Genomic DNA, 18,591 nt, shown 5'->3' with positions numbered 1-18,591 from the left:
GTATGTTTCTGGAAAAATCATGCCTCAGTAGAGGAGTGGTCTCTGCTGAGGAGAAAGCAGGAAGAAGTTATGTTTCCTCTTGGGGAGTAGCTAAGAACCAGTCAGCATGTATGTTCCTTCAGCTACAGCACATCTCCTCCACTTGCCCAATGGGCTGTGATCAGGAGTGTCACAGAGGAGGACAAAATGAATGTATAGGAAACGAGGTATACTCAGTTCTGCTAATGAAATGATTAAAAAAGAAATGCTTTGCAAAAGAGCGAATGCAAGAGCTCACAGTTTAACTTGGGCTTATCTTTGAAGAGTCCCTGTTACGGCAAAGTCTGACCCAAAACGTGTGCTTTTGAAGGAGTTAAATATGGTTGAAGAACTTGAGAGGAAAGAGTGGAAGGGCAAAGGGGTGGAAATATCTTCTTGAAAGTGGGGTTTGGTTTTTTTTTTCCTGTTTGGAAGTAAGCCTTACCCTGAGTTTTTGCAATTCAAATGCAGAATTTTCTAATGCTAGTCTGAGAGAAGGAGGAAACAAAAGAAACTGGCAGAAATGAAAGTGAAACAGTCTTGTTCCTTTGTTTTGTGAGCCTAAAATGAAATCTACAGTAGTGAAATTGAAGCTGATTTTAAACATTTTTAATTTGATTGTTGTAGGGATGTATAGGCTTAATAATTTTGTAGAGTTTGAGGTCAGATGGTATTGTCTGACTTCAAGCTGTTGTATTTCAGCCAGATTATTTTTCTACAAAGAGCCAAGAGTTGAGCTAGATTTCGGAGGAGTAACTGGCACTGTACATTCAGAAAGCAGGGGAAACGGAGTCCCCTGTAACACCAGGATATTGAATAAATGAAATATGTGGAAATGATTTCAACAGGTTAATCATACCCCACTTTGCAGACGCAGGTGAAAAACTGTTTTTGTTGCCAGCCTGCCCGGGAGAAAATTCTTCTTTGATTCCAGGTCTGGCAATTTGGTATGAGCCTGAGCTTGTGAATAAGACATGCCATCCAGGTTTCTAGAAAGATGCGACCTCAGCACTGATTCACTCCACTCTAGTGTTTTGTTTCCAACCATGTTATTCTTTTCGGAGGCACTCCTTTCCCTCCTCCCATTTCCCTCTCTACCCTCTTGTATGTAGATTGTTACTATCTGCCAGAGGAGGAAGGGTCTTTCTGAGACTGTCTTGGGGTTAGTAGTGGTCTCTGTTTTTCATGTTAAGTTTCATTAGCTGGTTTACTTTGCAGTTCTTTGTGAGACAGTAATGTAGTTACTATTGAGTATGTTACATCAGTAGATTATTTTTTGTTCGCTAAACTATTTCAGTATTAAAAAGCAAAAGAAAAAAAGCAAAAAGCAAAAAAAAATCCCAAAGTACAACACCACGATTGCATTTCAGATTCTGAATTTCATTGTGGAACTCTTAACTTCTTTTTTTTTTTTTGTACAAAATATTCTTGTCTTATGAAATTTCATGACCTATCTTTATTCATATTTCTCAGGAATAAAGAATATATTTGTCCTTTTCAACCTTAACTACTTGCATTTGATTACACTCTCTAAATATGTAACGTTACCACAGTACTCAAGTTACTAGCTGGGTTACAGTTTTTTACTAGCAGTTTTCTTAGTTGTTTTTTCTCATCACATTTGTACATTTGATTAAAGCTAATATATTCTCTTTGAATATATAACTGTGTATTTTATTGAATGGATGACATCAAATCATTTGAGCCTACAGTAGAATTTTTGTGGATTTTTTTTTTTTTAAACCTTCTTGCAAAATATGAATCTAATAATTTGGCACTTACAAAAAGCAGAGCGAAATGAAGCCCCACTTTTCCAATGCCAGAGTTTCATGGTACCTTTAAGCTGGAAGTGGTGCCAAGAGAAGTTGTCCCCACCCTACTAGTTGTTTGTTATTACCAGCTCCTGCTCCTCCTCCTCCTCCTGCCTTGTGCCAGCTTTATGTTAAGCTGGATTGGTTTTCCGGTGGTGTTCACTGCAGAACTGCACAAGGAAGGGAGCAGCCTGAGGAGTGGGAGTAAGTAGCTGGGGTTGAAGAAAGGGTGTTATTGCTCCTGTTGGAGTTAGCGCTGAGCTACGCTGCTTTTCAGTGAACGTGGAAGTGTGGCCTCAGCGTGCTCCACTCTGGAGTTGGAAGGGTGGTGTGGATGTCAGAAATGAACCAGAAATGAAAGTGGAATTGATGTGTGTGGAGTTTTTTCTGTTGTTCCCGCCCCCCCCTCAGGTTAAGCAACTAAAACATAAGGAATAGTTTAGAATTTGAAAAATCCTACTCTTCTTTCTCTTTTGATTACATAAAAAAAAAAATCACAGTAGAGTACAGTTTAAAGATAGCAACATCCTGTATGTACCTATGACATCTCACCAGTCTGTAGAGGAGTGCTTTATACTGGTGGTCAGAGACTAGAATAATTTAGCCAATCTGTGGGGACCCTGGGCTCTTCTTACCACACTGAGGCTTGAGCAGTGCTGGTACAGGTGGGCAGTAGTTCCTGCTGCCAAGCTAATAAGAATTACTATGGGAAAGACTGACTACAATTCAAAGGCAAATACTATTTTATCTTTTTGATTTTTGGTCTTTGACTTTTGGTCTAGAAGTAAGAGCCAGATGTAATCAGTGTTTAATAGGAACTAATCGTAATATTAACTAAATGTATTTGTGAGATAAAATACTTAGCTGTTGGAATGAATTTAGGAATACAGATTTTTTTTTTTTTTCTTTTTCGGGTTTTATATTTTACTAAAGACTGTGATGCTAACATTAACTTAATGAAAATTTGGGTTTTGTTTGTTTGATTTTCACTTTTGAAAGATAATATGTATTTTCAGTTATGTCAATAGCGGCTTAAGATAACCATTTTTAGTATGTGCTTTGTGTCCTGAAGTATTTTCTGATTTGTGTCTCTTTAAAGTGAGAGAGAGATAGTAACTACATTATATAGCTTGGGGAAAAAAAATTACTATCCTTTATACTAATAATATTCAGAAAGGTGTTTTTTAACCAGACATTTAAATTTGATCCGTTCTTCTGGTTCTTATTATTTAAGTACAAAAGTACATTGTGCTACTTCTAATAGGGGTAATTCATTGACTTTTCTGTTATGCCTTTTCTTCACTAAATGATAAACTACTTATTTTGATTGGTTCTTTAAAACCCAGAAATTTCCATGGATCATGCTTTTACCTACCAAATACATAGCTGGACAGGAAAGAAACTCTGAACTCCATATCTTGCTATAGTTTTATAAAATTTATTTTCTTCTATGTCTAATACTTCATTCTCATAATGTTTTATTGCTATCTCGAGGTTATTAAAAAAAATCCAAGTTCTTGTTACAAATTCTCCCTTTGTTTTCTATATTAGTAGGAGTAATTCTTTACAAACAGACCCACTTACTAATGCTTAGCTTCCCATTGGAAAAACAATCTTTGAGTTGTCTCTAACACAAAGCTCAGATGATATATCACCTAAAGGACTGAGGTTTAGATAAAGTTAATCCATGGCTAAACAAAATATTTACTATTTGTGGGTTTTTTTGGCTAAGCAAAATCTTAACTGATGGCTGTTAACTTCTATGAGAATTGTATGTGTCAGAAATACGCCTAAGTGTCTGTGGATACAGGTGTTAATTCAGGTTTATTATAAATACTTTAAGCTATATATCTCTCTAATTTTTTTTTTTTTTTTTAAATTCAGTTAATAGAATGGAGCTTGCTTGCTGGAAACTGAATTAGTTTTCTCTAGTGGCTAATTTGAGTGGTATTTTTTAGATGTGTTAATTTTTAATTTTTTTTTTCAGTGTAGTTGCAGACATCTTGGTTCTTGGTTTTTTCAGAAAGACAAAAATAGGAAGGAAAGAAAAAAGCAAGCTGTTGGCAGGTTTATCACTGAGTGTTTTTTTACCATGCTCTGCCATTTTTCGTCTCTTCATATCCCCTCCTCTTTTAAGTAGAAGTCAAGATGACAAAAATTTTCATGAGTTTAATACAGAATGTATTATCAAGATGCACTTATGCCTGTGGGGGGAACATGCTTCCTATAATAATTTGTAGTTACACTTTTTTTTAGAGAGGTTTATTTTAATGCATTGTCTACACAGAGCTTTGATATTTTTCCTTTGGTTTAAAAATGTCTATCATTATTTCTTCAGTAGACAATCAGCTACGATCCTTGCCTGCACAGTGGATTTAAAAATCAACTGCAAATTGCTGAAGAATTGCACTTCAAGTGGTCTCAGAGACAGGAGAAGCAGGTCTTCACTATAATGGAAGAGGCCAAGAGCTCAAAGAATGGAAATCATGACCCAAGGAAGTCTGTCCGTCTTGTCTGTGAGGAAGGCAAAGCAGTCAAAGTTACAAATAATCAAAACTATAAACACAATAGAAATGACAAATCTGTGAAGGATGTTGGGAGAAGTTCTCCAAGTGGGAATAGCAGCAAAAAAAGTAAACAAAATGATGCTTGTTCTGAAAAACAAGGAGAAAATAAATCATTCAAAGTAAATAGTTGTATTGCTGGAACTAAAGATATGGGGTCAAATGTTCAGGATCGAAGTCATGGAAAAGCAAAAAAATTTTCTAATTTATCACCAGCAGTAGAAAACCTGAAACAGACAAAAGCTCAACCAGTGGGAGAAAACTTTCCAGGCTCCCATGTTTCAGGGAATGGGGTCAATACAGAAAGCTCAACAGCTACACAGAAAGGGAAACTGGTGTTGGAAAATCCACTGGGAGTTCATACGTTGAAGACTAGTGTTGATCAGACTGGTGATCCTGGTAAGACTGCTTCAGATCAAAGAAAAATGGAACATAAGCCTGATGACTTCAGTGAGTATTATTCAACACTGCTTTTACCAGAAGAAAATTGAATAAATTGTTAACAATCTAAAACGAGCTTTGAAATGTTTCTATTTGCATATTCTTTTCACATATAGTAAGTTGCTGATTGCATTTAGAGAGAACATACTATTAATACAAGTATATTACTTAGAGAATAAGAGATTATGATAACAGCCATCCATTTTTCTCATGCCTAAGACCTCTACATCTTTGCAAGATACTTAGTGTGTGGGGGTTTCAGGCAATTTTGTGAGTATAGTATCTTGGGAGGGGGGAACCCTTTATAATATCATTGCCACTTGTGGTAATGCCAGCTATTACTGGTTTTCAGAAACACTAGGGGAAAAATCTGCAAGAAAAGTTGTTTTTTGTAGGTAGGGGGAAAATACCTTTTTTTCTGTGATTGTTGTGCTTGCTTTGTTACTAAAAAAGTTTAAAATGTGTTTTGGTAGATGGTTTTTTGGTTTAGGGAGCTCTGGAATACGTACCATCCATCAGTGGTTACCCCTATCAGTGTTCAATTCTTAGACATATTTTTCAATTTTAGAATTAAATATATGGATCAGACTTCGTCTCACTTCAGGTTAACTCCTTAGTTCAGGGTTTGTCACACTTTTTCAGAATGCAGTTTTTTCTAATAAAAATGCTGGTTTAAGATGGCGTGCCAGTGCAGACCTTCTATTTGAAGTATTTCCCACTATTGCAACAACTACAGCAGTTGCTTGTATGGAAATACTAGGAAAATATTAAAGTGCATATTTTTTTCGCTATCTTAACAAAATTTAACAGGAAAAACAAGTTGAAATGGCAGCATCCTGTGATCAGTCAGCTCTTTGTAGACCACTATCATGTACTGCAGGGACCATCTGTCACTGAGAAACCAGGACTTGAGAACTTGCTCAGTTTTGATTCCTAGCTAGTCTGGGGGCACAGATCTCATCTGAAAGGAAAGAAAAAAAAAAAAACAAACAACAAACCCAAAACACAAATAACCCTCACTTTTGCTGATGTAAAAACTACTGGAATAATTTAAGATGTAGATGTTTGTACAGGTTAGTGGACTATGAACAATTCATAGGCATCTGGAGGAACTGGCCTTTTGGAATTGACCTGCATGTTTGTGAGTAATAGTGTTCCAGAGCCCCGTGGTTGCTAGCCGTGGGCGGCAAGGTGTCATTGGTGTGTTCAGATGTAACTTCCGCAGCCTTCTAAATCGAGAGGTTGACATGCCTGATGACTGGCTCTGTAAGATCGTTTGGGTGAATGTCTTTGAGGCAGTTCTATGAATGTTTCCTTAAGAAAAGGTATTGTGTGAAAAATGGTAAGCCAAATATTTCTTATTTCTGTTACAGCAGAGCATCAGGATCTTGCATACTTCTGCATAACAAAAAAACCCCTTTCTTGCCTTGAAGAACTTAATAGAGACTGTGAAGTTATGACTGAAACACAAAATGAATCTACCAATTACTCTTTTTTCCTCTTTTTGATAGCACTCTTAGTAGCAGACTAGTCTCTGAAGTCTTTCCAAAATATTGGTTAACATAGTGGAAAGATTCTAACATCTAAGGTGACTTTGGCCAGCTTTTGTACAAAAAACCATAACGTAGCTCTAATTTTTGTCCGACTCCTTAGTGAGATGCTCTTAACTGCTCTGTACTCTAACTTTAACTTTTCCTCTCCTTGAGTTGCTCTGAAGAAAATAACTATTTCTTTCTCTAGGTAAAATGAAGAATTCTGAATCAACTAAAGAACATACTTTGGAAGCTGATTATTTAGAAAACACCACTGTTATTGATGAATCTAATCTGACAGCTGAACAGCAACTAGGATTGAAACAAGCTGAAGAACGTCTGGAAAGAGATTATATCTCCCGACTTGAAAAAGTAGGTTGAGTTATTTATCAGATAAAAAAGAAAAGGGGTGTCTTCTTTCATTATCATTACCATATTTCTGGTTGGGTGGTATTTCTACTAGAGCTTGTTGCCTCTGTTTCCTTCTTCTTTATAATGAATCACTTTGAGTGGTCTGAGATACTGTCCCTAGTGGTTGACTGGTCATTCATCATGACAGATGATATAGATTGGAATCTTAGTCTTCCTTTTGTGGCACATGTAGCCTTTGTAGAACAGTATTTTTTAATTCTGCAGACTTAAAGCTTTACAGTTCCATTACTTACCTAAGCTTTGCTAGAAAGTCTGGTTACGTGGAAACTCAGAATACAGGATCAAAAGGAACCTTTTGCTATCTTCAGTATATTAGCCTTCCGCCAGTCTGAGTCACTTATGTTGAAGATGACATCTTAAAAATGTTTGTCTAAACTGTCCTTAATATTATCTCCAGTGAAACAGATTTCGAAGTCAGTATAGGTAACCCAGAAGTTTTTCTTGATGTCTAATGTAAGTGTCTCTTGTAGTACTTTAATCCCTCCTATGTTGTCCTAGGAAAATAAACATAAGTGTATTAATTTTTTCCACAACTTCCTACACATTTGAACATCATTACCATTCCTGCAGCCTTACCTTCTTTAGACTCACTCTTTGGTCTTTGGTCTTAGGGGTTTTTAGTTACTGGTTCATTCTTGTTGCTTTTCTGTAGGCATCCACCATATAACTGGTATCCAAAATTGGACATGCAACTTCACCTGAGGTCTTACATATAAAGAGGAAAGCTGACTTCATCTGTCTGAAATACAGCATTTGTGTTTAGGATCTCTGCTTTTTTAGGAGCAACAGGATGTTGGCTTGTAGTTTGACCAGCAATGATCCCCATATCCTTTTCTTAAGAAATGCCCAATCAGGTGTTCCCAGCCCTGTATTGTTTGCAGTTGATAATACCTAAGGAGGAACGATACTTTGCTTTGATACTATTTAATTGCAGCTTATTTATTCCATTTCTCTAATTGTTGTGATCGCTGAACTTTTGTCATTTTACATCTTCTGTAACCTCTCCCAACTTGGTATCTTTCGCATTTGTAGTCAGTACATCCTCTATTGCATTTCCTAAGTCTTCAACAAAAATATGAATGTTTCTCATCCCAGGACCCCTGTTGAAAAAATGTTTGGCACGTGCTTTTAGACTGGTGGTGAACCAGCCTAGGTATGTGTGCTCTGAGGACAGTTTTCTGAGCAGTTTTGCTCCCACCTTACCATTCTTTATTTAGATAGTATTTATGGTCTCCTTTTGAGACTGATACTGTGACAAGTGACAAAAACTTTGTAAAATTCAAGATACAACATCTCCTGCTGCTTCTTCAAGCCCCATGATTTTTATCTTCAAAAAAGCAACCCTAAAATTGGTTTAGTGCAGTTTGTTTGTAGCAGATCAGTTTGTCACCTATGACCTGGATTTTTTCCTATAGGCTTATTAATGACTTAATTTATTACAGTATTTTTCTGGATGCTAATTCGGACTGGTCTCTTAACTCCTTTGCTCATCCTTTTCGGCCTTTTAAACATATTCTTAAGTTTCTCTTTCCTAGTGATCTGGAAGCTTCCCATTCTCTGTGAGCTCTTTAAAATACAACTGGCTCTGAGATGGATTAGCTCCCTGAATATCCAAGCACAAATTTCATGAGGCCTGGCTTGTTTGGATGCATCTGCCTTACTCAAGTAGTAGTCTGTAGCTTTTTTTGTCTTGCTATTTTGAGTTCTTGCCCCTTTCATTGCTGTTAAGCATAACTAGATGATTAAAAGAGGCTTTACAATAAAGGCAAAATAAAAGGTGTTACATGATTCAACCTTTCTGGCAATATCTGTTGACATAATACTGCAGATCAGTATTGTAAAGAAACACCCAATTTTAAAAATTATTATTATTGCTGATACTCATTCTGTTTTAGAAGAGTGGTAAAATATTTTTGATCTACTTCAGTAATCTGAATCTTCTGACCTAGCCCAGCGTAACTGTCTATAAGTTGTTTTCCAAATAGATGTTTAATTTCATCTTACTAGGTATCTGTCTCAAAAAGTAAGGATGAAGAGAATTAGTAATAAAAGTATAATGAACCATGTTATTTTAAAAGTAATATTTACTCTGCAGTTGGAGAGTATCAGACTTCTTTTTTTTTCCCCAAAAGCAAAAGATCAAACTCAGTAAGTGGAAAAACTTGCTCAAATTTAGCAGTGGCTTACGTTTCCATATAGTAAGTCAAATTTGTTTGACTGATCTATAGTCCACCTTAGTGTCTTAAAATGGTGTTACCTGTTTATTCATTGTTGTGTCACTGTTTAAACATCTGGTGTTTTCAGTATACTTTTCACTTTTAGTAAATATAGGTATATCAGAATTAGGATGAAAATGTTAAGTAGGGTTTTTTTTCTGTCCCAGTTATAACTGACAGCAGTTATTGGAAAAATGGTAACAAGTCTGGAGTAAAACTGAGGCTTTTTTGTTGGGGCCCTTCTGCCTTTGCTGTGAGCATATCAAAAGGTTTCCAATCTCTATGCCTGTGTTTTATTAGAGCAAGAAAATACAACTGCAGGATGAGACAGATTAAAGTGGAGTATTTGTGAACAACCCTTCATCTTTGCAGAGGTGGTCCTGTCTGCCTTTTAGTCTAGTAGTTCTCAGTGGTTTCCTGGTTGAATAAACACCACAGTATCCCGTCTTGGACCCTAGGAAAATAGTGATTTCTGCACACGTTCCCCCCATGCCCACCATCATCTCCCAAGGCTTGGCTGCTTCTTGCAGACTCTCAGGGGTCTCCCAGGTGGCAGCTCTTCATTTGTGTACTCCACCTCTCCCAGCCTGTCTATACAAACAGATGCTTGTTCTGCATGTTTCTCCAATCCTGAACATCCTAAATTATTCATCAAACTGGAATAGTCTTGCCGCTTATCAGAGGATCCCACCATATCCAGAGTATAGTCATTAGTAAGTCAGAAACTGGCTATCTTCCTCCTTGTTGGCCAGCCGCACCCTTTTTAATAGAACAAAAAATGCAGTACTTGCACAGTATGCTGTGAATATGCTAGCCAAACAACAACACCATCTGTCATAACATGTATAGTAGATAATATGATGAATACTTCCCATTTTCTCATCAGAGAAAGGAGGATAGATGCTGAGATTTAATAAATCCATAGTTATTAAAAGCTTGAGCTGACAGGGGAATGGCTTACTGGCCTTTAGGTCAGCCTTAAGAGGCATAAACTCTCAGTCTTAATCTTGCCTCACTAAAATGTACCAAGAAGTATAATATCCAAGTCATCTCACTTCCTTGCCTCGCTTTCCCCACTTGTCATATGGGTAAAAATCCATTTCCGCTGTGTTTTGTGAAGATTACTTAATGTTTGCAGAGCACCTTGACATTACACCTGTTACATAATTGTTAAATACAATTTATTATTCAAAGAATTGAGTTTTTCAGGCACTATTGGCAGAAACATTTTCTTTTAATCTATGGCCGTTTTTCCTCAGCGCTCCCCAGAATACACCAACTGTCAGTATCTATGCAAGCTCTGCTTAGTTCACATTGAAAATATCCAGGGAGCTCACAAGCATATTAAAGAAAAACGTCATAAGAAAAATATAATGGTAAGTTAACAAATAAAATTTTGACTGATTTTTTTTTTTTTTTAATATTTTTTTGTTACGTGGTATGTTTTCTTTGGTCATCTTCATTTAGGTGAAAGTTTGTGTGCTGAGCAGAGATCCACAAATTTCTGTTGCTCATTTTCTGTTTGAGAGGAGGGGCTTGATGATCTGTCTGGGCAGAGAGGAAAGAACTTTTTTGGTCATTGCTTCTGAATTAGTGTCTCTGAGTAGTGGGCAGTTCATCATACCTTTAGTAACAGAATGCAAGGTAACTTAGGTGAGAAACATATTTAGTTTTTCTGTTTCTTCCAAAAATAATATCATTGGTAGCAAGACCTCCAGGAACTGGAGGGGGGGTTGGGGATGTTGTTTTTTTCTGTTTTTTTCTCTTTGTCTGACTTGTGAAGTTTTTATCTACATCCTTTCTGTGATGGGTGAGTGGAGTGGATAGTGTATCTAGACTAAAAAAAGAGAGTTAAAGTAGGGAGGGATTCAGTTCCCGAGTCACTCATCATCTCTCTGGGTTTATGTACATGTTTAATATGAAAAACAGTTTCCTTATCAGATACCGTGGTGTTACTGTTTGCTTTGCTTTAAAGAACTGTTACATGCATGAAATCCAATAAAAGCTGCACAGATTTTCTTGCCAACACATTTTTGTAAATGCAGATGAAGAGCTACAAATTCCCCAGTATGTAGGGTTTTGTGATTCAGATGGTTAAAATTACTCTTCCTACAACCATTCCCCAAAGTTCAGTCAACTACTTACTCCTGTTTTCAGATATTTCTTACCACAATTCTATTTGTAATTAGTGCTCTAATTCTATCATACATGCAAGCTATCACCTGGAAAACTCCGAATGCCATAAATGCGTTACATCTCAGAAGTAACATTTTTGTATTATGTTCGGTTATTATTTCTAAAGGATTCTGGTTCTCTTGCTGTCTGCTAAATTGCATCATGGGAGAAAAAAAATTAATAAAACAGCAACAAACCAGCCCCATGTTTGATATGGAAACACTTTCATACCATGCTTTTCATCTGGGCATGGAGATAAGAACTGAGGAATGAGGTTTCTTTGCCACTGAATGGAAATGCTAGAGGACAGGGAGCAGTTTCAGTTTTAACACCTGTCTTCAAATAGCTTTATGTTGTGTGCCACATTACAGTGATAAGAGGTATGTAACTGTCTAAATGTTACTTCATAAAATATACCTATTGACAGCTCTAACTATGAGATACATGACTATCAAATAAGCTTAGCAGCAGCTGTGGCTTTCCTCACTCAAGAAAAACCCTAAAGCAGTGACATTAAAAAAACCACAGCCCTTTAAAAATGCACATATTCTTTCTTGTGCTAAATTTGTTCAAATAAGAACAGAAGAGTTGAGAGATGCAGCCTAGAACTAACCAAATATTTTCATACTGGACTGTGTTTTCTTAGTGGATAATTATTTTCTGGTTATTATTTATTTCTGTTGTCACTCACGTTTTTCATTAGTTGATGAATTTGTGAAACAAGTGATGGTTGTACATACTCCCAAATGACTTGATGCATCTGACATATTTCTTGCTGTTGGATTAAATTGATTGTAATTTGATGCACTAAAAATAGCACTTTCTGGCACCAGCTGTTTAGGCAGCAATGGGACTCAATTTACCAAAATTTCTTGGAGCTAGGAATACTTTTTCTGCCTCTGATATCTTTCCTTCAAGTACAATCCACTCTGAAAAAATCTGTGTGGCTTGAGAAAAACTTTCTCAGCTCAGATGCTTTTATTATGTAGGAACAATTACAGCTTTTCATTTTCTTGGATGAATTCTGTTTCAGAACTGTCAGAAAATGTGGTTCAGGAATGTAACACAGCAGATTTCCTCCCCAGTTGCCAGCTGTGAAACAACATGTTCTCTTTTAAACACTGAGCATCTACTGTCATTTCTGTAAGCCACACTATTACATTTGCCAGTTAGGCGAAGCAGAGTTCCTACCTTTGAATGTGTTTGGTCAGGACACCATGTAAATAGAAGAACACAAACAGCAAACAGTATGTTCTAATATCATGCAATAGTATGAGATAAGCTTTTTCTCTTAAAATATCAGTTTTTACTTTTATCGTCCAACAATTATTCAGGAAAAACAAGAAGAAAATGAGCTGCGTGCCCTCCCACCCCCCTCTTCTGCACAGCTGGCTGCTCTGAGTTTTACACTCATTGAGGCAGCAAATGAACAAGGCATATCAGATGATGACTTCAAAATTCGTCAAGAAATTGTAAACGAGATGGAGAAAATTATTCAACAGCCCTTACCAGGTATTCATAGTATTCTCCATTTTCTTTAGGTGAAAATTTTTCTTTATTTTTACACAGATTTTGATAACTTCATTAATGGTGAATTAATGCATTTGGGGTTAAATTATCTTTATATTATACAATATTAATATATACAGGCATTTTAGTACAGACTGGCAGTTGATTTAAAAGGAGTTAACAAACCTACAAAAAGAGGAAAATATTGTTGTGTTTAGTTTTGCTTCTTTCTGGTATGTGTTTATTGAAGCTATTGGTCCTCTTGAAAGTGATGATTTCTGATGAAGATTGGAAATTTCCAGGGCACGAAATATTTCCTTGCTGGTCGTGCTTAAAGCCTCAGCCACTGAGGATCTCCCTCAGGTTCTAGTCTTACAAACCTTTCCACCTATACCTTACCTAGCATTATTGAATATCTGTGGCTGTTACAGTAGAGATTTTTTTTTCCCCCAAGTGCACTTAATTAAGCTAATATAAAAGTAGCAGGAGGGGAAAATGAGGAGGAGTTTGAAATGTATTTTTTTCCTACCAGTCCTTCAGTTGTTTATAACATCTTTCAGGGCAGATAAAAGTTGCATGGGGTAGGTTTTTTTAAAGCATAGTTTTAGGAGAAAAAAAAATTAGACTTCAGCTATGAGTGATTTTGGTAAGCATATGAGACATTTTCAATACTTAATTGTGATCTGAAATATCTGCAGGTACTACTAATCAGTAACTGTTCATTAAAACAAGTAATTAAAATCAACAAGGGTTATTGTTTAACAGGTATTTCTTCTCATGTATATTTATGGTTAATGGGTCCTAAAATGTGGAGAGGTGTACTTTGAGATCAACTATAGCTTCCCAAAGTCTCTTGAATTGTCTTGAGTAGGTCAAAATACTACATTTACATAACCATGTGTAAATATCATACCTCATCTGCCTTTTTCTTGACTGAGTGCTTCATGTTGATTAAAAATAAGAATAATTAAAAAAAAAAAAAGTCTGAGTAGGTTAAATGCTTAGTCCCATTTTTTTGCTTCAGTGGGTCAATAAAGTTCAGTGCATTAATAGAGTTTGTAAAAATTGCCTGGATAAGTTGAATAGTAGTCTTCCCTCTCCTCTCCCTTCAGCAGTATGCTATGTTACTTCAATAGGACATGTTAAACATTCAAATCCAATTTATACTACTATTGGAAAATATAATAATATAAACAATATAACAATAAGATAATCTTTGACATTTGCTTCTTTGCATTGATTTCCCATCATCTCCTATAGTTAATACAGTGGGAGTTTGAGAGCTGATTTTTGGAGCTACGGTAACGTTGACATTATGTTAACAATGGTTTATTTTTCAGTAAATCTGTACAGAAGGAAGTATTAATCTCACTGACAAAAAATAAGTTTTCAAACTTTTTATTTTATCTGTATCAAAACTGAGTTAATATTCTATACTGTCCTCTTACTTTAGAAATACCTTCTTTTTTCCCTTTGCTGTATAAAAATAACAGTAGTAAGAAAGATTTTGTTTGCTGCCGAATGATCAGCTTTAGTTTTAGGAGCTGTATTAAATATATGCTTAAACATAAGGTGCTGAATAGAACAGGGGCTTGTAGGGTGGAGGTTTGCTAATCTGTTTGCTCTGTAATATTGCCATATGTGGCTTCTAGTGCAAACTTCTGTTCTGACACGCTATTGAGTTTTCCACTGATAGTATATTAGCATAAGACAAAGCAAAGGAAATTATTACTTTTACATAAAGACTCATGAAAATTACTATGTTAGTGTTACTTGGCTGGCTGACTTGTTTGGACTGATGAGCTGATGTGGAGGTGTAGTAGTAGTGGAGGGGGAATCTGTAGTAGTAAATGACAATTCGTTATTCCCCTTTTCAAAGCCTGCTGTGTTTTAGTGATTGTGTTTTCCAAAGTTATAAATTAGGAAAAAATTAATTCAGGCACAGTGTAGAAAACATGGGATGTTCTGGCATAATTTTCTCTTCAGCTCGCATTAGAATTATGTAAAAATCCTTACTACTGTGAAAAGCCATTGGAAATAATTGCAATGTATTATTATTATTATTATTATTATTAACCATACAGAAATTAATTTTGAGAGGGCTAGTTTCTAAGTAGTGAAAAATAGAGAAATGTTTGTTTGAAGATGTATATGCGTAAGATTTAATTTTGCTTTTAAGAATTATTTTGTTGTGGTTCTGTTTGAGAGAGTTTGGTCAGAACACAAATAAGGGTATTAAGAAAAAATACAAGAAAAACCCTCTTCACTGTGAGGCTGGCTGAACATTGGCACAGGTTGCCTAGAGAGGTTGTGGACTATCCATCCTTGGAGATTTTCAAAACCCAACTGGACACAGTTCTGGGCAACCTGCTCTAGGTGACCCTGCTGAAGCAGGGTGTTGGATTTGGAAGGGATTGACAATAGTCTCAATTTTCAACTGACATAAATGTGTCAGAGCCCTAATATATGTTACAGGAAAGTTTTCATTTACAAAAATTATATCATGAAGTGGGATAAATTATTGTTTATGGAGTGGCATGACATTTCTCATGATACTGTTACTGAACACTTTCTAATTAGTTTAGATCTGTTGCACATCTTTGCAGGTAAGGAACTATATTAACTACAAAACCACTAAATGGATACTGTACTTTGGTTTTGGATTATATTGAAGTTACGTTTTATATGCATGTTTCATAATGAATTTTGCATAGGAACTTGCTGATGAACAGGTTGGAGCACATATCAAAAAATTTTGACAAAAATGTTTGAGGCAACAAAGAATTTTATAATTGGCTAATGGCTGTGGTGAAATCAAGTTGTAGTTAACAAAAGCTGTTAAATAAAATCCTGCACTGAGATGGTGGTGGTTACTACTATTTTATGTTTAATTTTATATTAAGAACAAACAAAACTAAAGCTGCATTGCAAAAATACTTTAAAACAGCTTGAAAAATTTTGGACATTTGGTAATTACACTATTTGAATTATCTGTTTTCCTGTGATGCTGTTTTATAGAAATGACTAGCCTTCACAGGACTGAGAAAGTGGTTCAATATTCATTAATCTGGGAGTACCACTTGGGAGGTACAGTATCTAAAGCAAGGCATGCGTCATCCATTAAAGAATAATTTATTTACTAGTTGTTAAATAATTATGTTTCTCTCTTCCAGACTGTTCACTGAGGATGTATGGCTCCTGTTTAACTAGGTTCGCTTTTAAGACCAGCGATGTTAACATTGATATCAAATTCCCCCCTAAGGTGTGTAGATATTATCTTGTATTAACTAAGACTGGTTTTTAGGTCAAGGCCATCAACATTTATTTCTACTCCATTGCCTTCATCTTCTATTGGGGCATATGGTGTTAGAATAGCACAAAGCATACAGTCTTTGATTTGGTGTCGGGTGTGCTATGAATCAAGTGGATAAAGTTTTCATTGCTTATTAGATAACTTTAATTCTAGCTTTTTTGGACAATCTTACGCTAGTTTTTTTTTTTTTTTTAATTTTTTGAGTAAGCATTGAAGCAATATGAAAATAGTTGGCTCTGGGTAAGTGTGCTTTTACATGCTTGTGATTCAGACAGTAAAATCTTGCAGGTCTTCATTCGCTCTTCCCCCTGCCCTTTTAAAGGTGGGGCTAAAAGTGACAGTTTTCCTTTTATGTTTTAGTCATTTGCGAGTAGATGTCACATTCCAGTTTACAGTTTACTGTGGTAGAAAATTCCTGCGGAGCAATATAACTTACCTTTAAACGTTGAAGTTGTTGGTTCATGTGTAGTATGTCATATTAGCAGCACGTTCTTGTTAGAGGCACAACTGCCGAACTTGCTCTTTTTTTGACTGTATGTGTTACAGTGGAAGTCAAATACCTGTTTTGGGTACATACTTACAGAGCATTTCGAAATGATGCTGCAGTTAGGAAGCAAAACTGAGCCCTTTTTCAAACAATTGCATGTGGAATGTACCATGTCACTTTTTCACAAAGACGGTGATAATTTTTAGCTTTTCTTTGAACTATTTACAGGTTATCTTTGAAACACCACTTAAATTGATTTCTGGGAAGGAAAGAAAACACATTTAAAAATTATAACCTTTAAAAACCCTTGGGAAAGTACTGACATTAAATTTTTTACTGTTGTGCATTTCTAGTGGCATATGTTGACATTGAAATTGTTGAATGTATGGCAGGTATTTTGTTTTAACTTTATGGAGTCTGTTAATACAGAACTAGAACAGAAGTATTAACTAAAAAAGCTGTAGGCTAAAAGGAAGCTGGCTCATATGTTTACTAGTACCTGTTTTCATGGTGTGGACAGATACAGTTAACTTTTTCATTAGTACTGACACATGATTTCACTTTTGTGAAAGAACATAGTGTTATTAGTTGTGCAACCTAAGTGGTTTTAATCAAAGTATAAAATAAAACAGGTTAGTCCGAACAATGTAACCTGCTCTAATTTTGTCATTTTAGATGAGTCAACCAGATGTTCTGATACAGGTGCTTGAAATCTTGAAGAACAGTGGTGAGTTTTAGTTGCATCTTATTTCTATTTAATTAACATTCCACCTGCTGTTCAGTTGTAGTTACACTTAATTTTTCTGTAAACTTAAAAAAATTTATTAGTTTTCAACCAAAGTATTTGAGCTGTTTTTATGAAAATGATTTTTATGAATACCAGTGCTTGCGTAAGTGAGGGATGAGAACCTGCAGCCAGAGAATGGCAGCCCAGGTTGTCCAGTTCAGATTGCCAGAATTTATGGTAATAGTATTAGCTGCCAGGTCAAAAACTATTTAACTTTCTAGGAGAAATTCTAAGCAGTAAACCCAAAAGCCACTTTGCACTTGTAATAGCTCTCACTGATGTTCATATGCAAGACTTCTGAAACTTGTAGCCCCCTGTTCTGTCAGGAAGTCCTCTAACCCTGTAATCTGCACATTTTGAACCGAGTGACACAAGTAGCATTGCATTTTTGATCCTTCAGGAAATTTTGATAGGTCAGCTCCATAAATGGTTCTCAAACTATCCTGATGTTTCATCAGAGTTCAACCTGTGTCTTTCAAACGTTGTAAAGACAAAAATGTTCTAGAAGAGATGCCAGCCCAGTTTTCCTGATGAGGGATTTTTTTTTTCCTTTCTTTCCCCCTGCTAGCTGTGTGATACTGGTGATGAGCATCAAAAGTAACCAGAAAATACTGCTTACTGGTTAGCTATGCAGCACTTGAGTTGTTCTGTAAAAGCGTGGTATAAATGTGGTAGTTTTAAAGACACAATTGGGAAAACTGTAAAAGACTTTCATACATAATGGTTTTTTTTCTCCTTGCTTAGCTGTCTACTCAGATGTGGAGTCAGATTTCCATGCCAAAGTTCCTGTTGTCTTTTGCAAAGATGTTAAAAGGTACATGTCATTGAAAAGGATTTTTAATGAGATACCAATTTCTACTATGCTTGTTCATAGCAGCTGCTTGCCTGCACTCCTGACAAGAGTAGTATTGTAACATTTAGCTAACATTCATCTTAAAGAGGAATTGCTCATACATGAAAATACAATCTAGAAAGAAAGCTTAGCTTTGTTTTTGTGCTTCATAGAGCTCATTAGTTGTAGGAGTCCGAAAATAGCAGTTCTACTTTTAGTTATATAGGGGAAAAGTGGAACGGTTTTCAGTTGGTATTTAAGATTTCTGCCAGCAATTTAATCCAGGGCTTTAAAAACACTTTATAAGGTACACATTGCCAGAAAGGACACGTAATCTGACAGTTTCAGTAAATTCCTAAGAAGTAGCAACCTCCAAAATGAAACATGATTGCTGTATGATGTCCATGTTGCTTTGACTGGCTAGAGGTATGTGATTGAAACTCTGGGGAAGTGGTGGGCATATCTTTTCCTGTG

At 35.9% G+C, this 18,591-nt stretch overlaps 1 protein-coding gene across 5 annotated transcripts in view; it reads left to right on the top strand.

Annotated features, from left to right (window-relative positions):
- The window catches only part of TUT4 (terminal uridylyl transferase 4), a 51,134-nt gene that overhangs the window by 6,499 nt on the left and 26,044 nt on the right, over window positions 1-18,591 (top strand). For 3 of the 5 annotated variants that reach the window (XM_030034218.2, XM_041128167.1, XM_030034216.2), the window contains exons 2-8: window positions 4,171-4,843; window positions 6,575-6,738; window positions 10,274-10,390; window positions 12,524-12,701; window positions 15,872-15,960; window positions 17,174-17,225; window positions 18,030-18,099. In XM_030034218.2, the coding sequence (XP_029890078.2) occupies window positions 4,171-4,843; window positions 6,575-6,738; window positions 10,274-10,390; window positions 12,524-12,701; window positions 15,872-15,960; window positions 17,174-17,225; window positions 18,030-18,099 (1,343 nt within the window). Of the gene's footprint in view, window positions 1-4,167; window positions 4,844-6,574; window positions 6,739-10,273; window positions 10,391-12,523; window positions 12,702-15,871; window positions 15,961-17,173; window positions 17,226-18,029; window positions 18,100-18,591 lie in introns of all 5 variants that reach the window. The other 2 variants (XM_030034217.2, XM_030034215.2) reach the window with 1 other exon arrangement.

This window comes from Aquila chrysaetos, chromosome 12 (assembly GCF_900496995.4).
Source record: "Aquila chrysaetos chrysaetos chromosome 12, bAquChr1.4, whole genome shotgun sequence".
In the NCBI taxonomy this organism is placed as follows: Eukaryota; Metazoa; Chordata; class Aves; order Accipitriformes; family Accipitridae; genus Aquila; species Aquila chrysaetos.
This window is presented reverse-complemented; position numbering and strand designations above follow the sequence as displayed.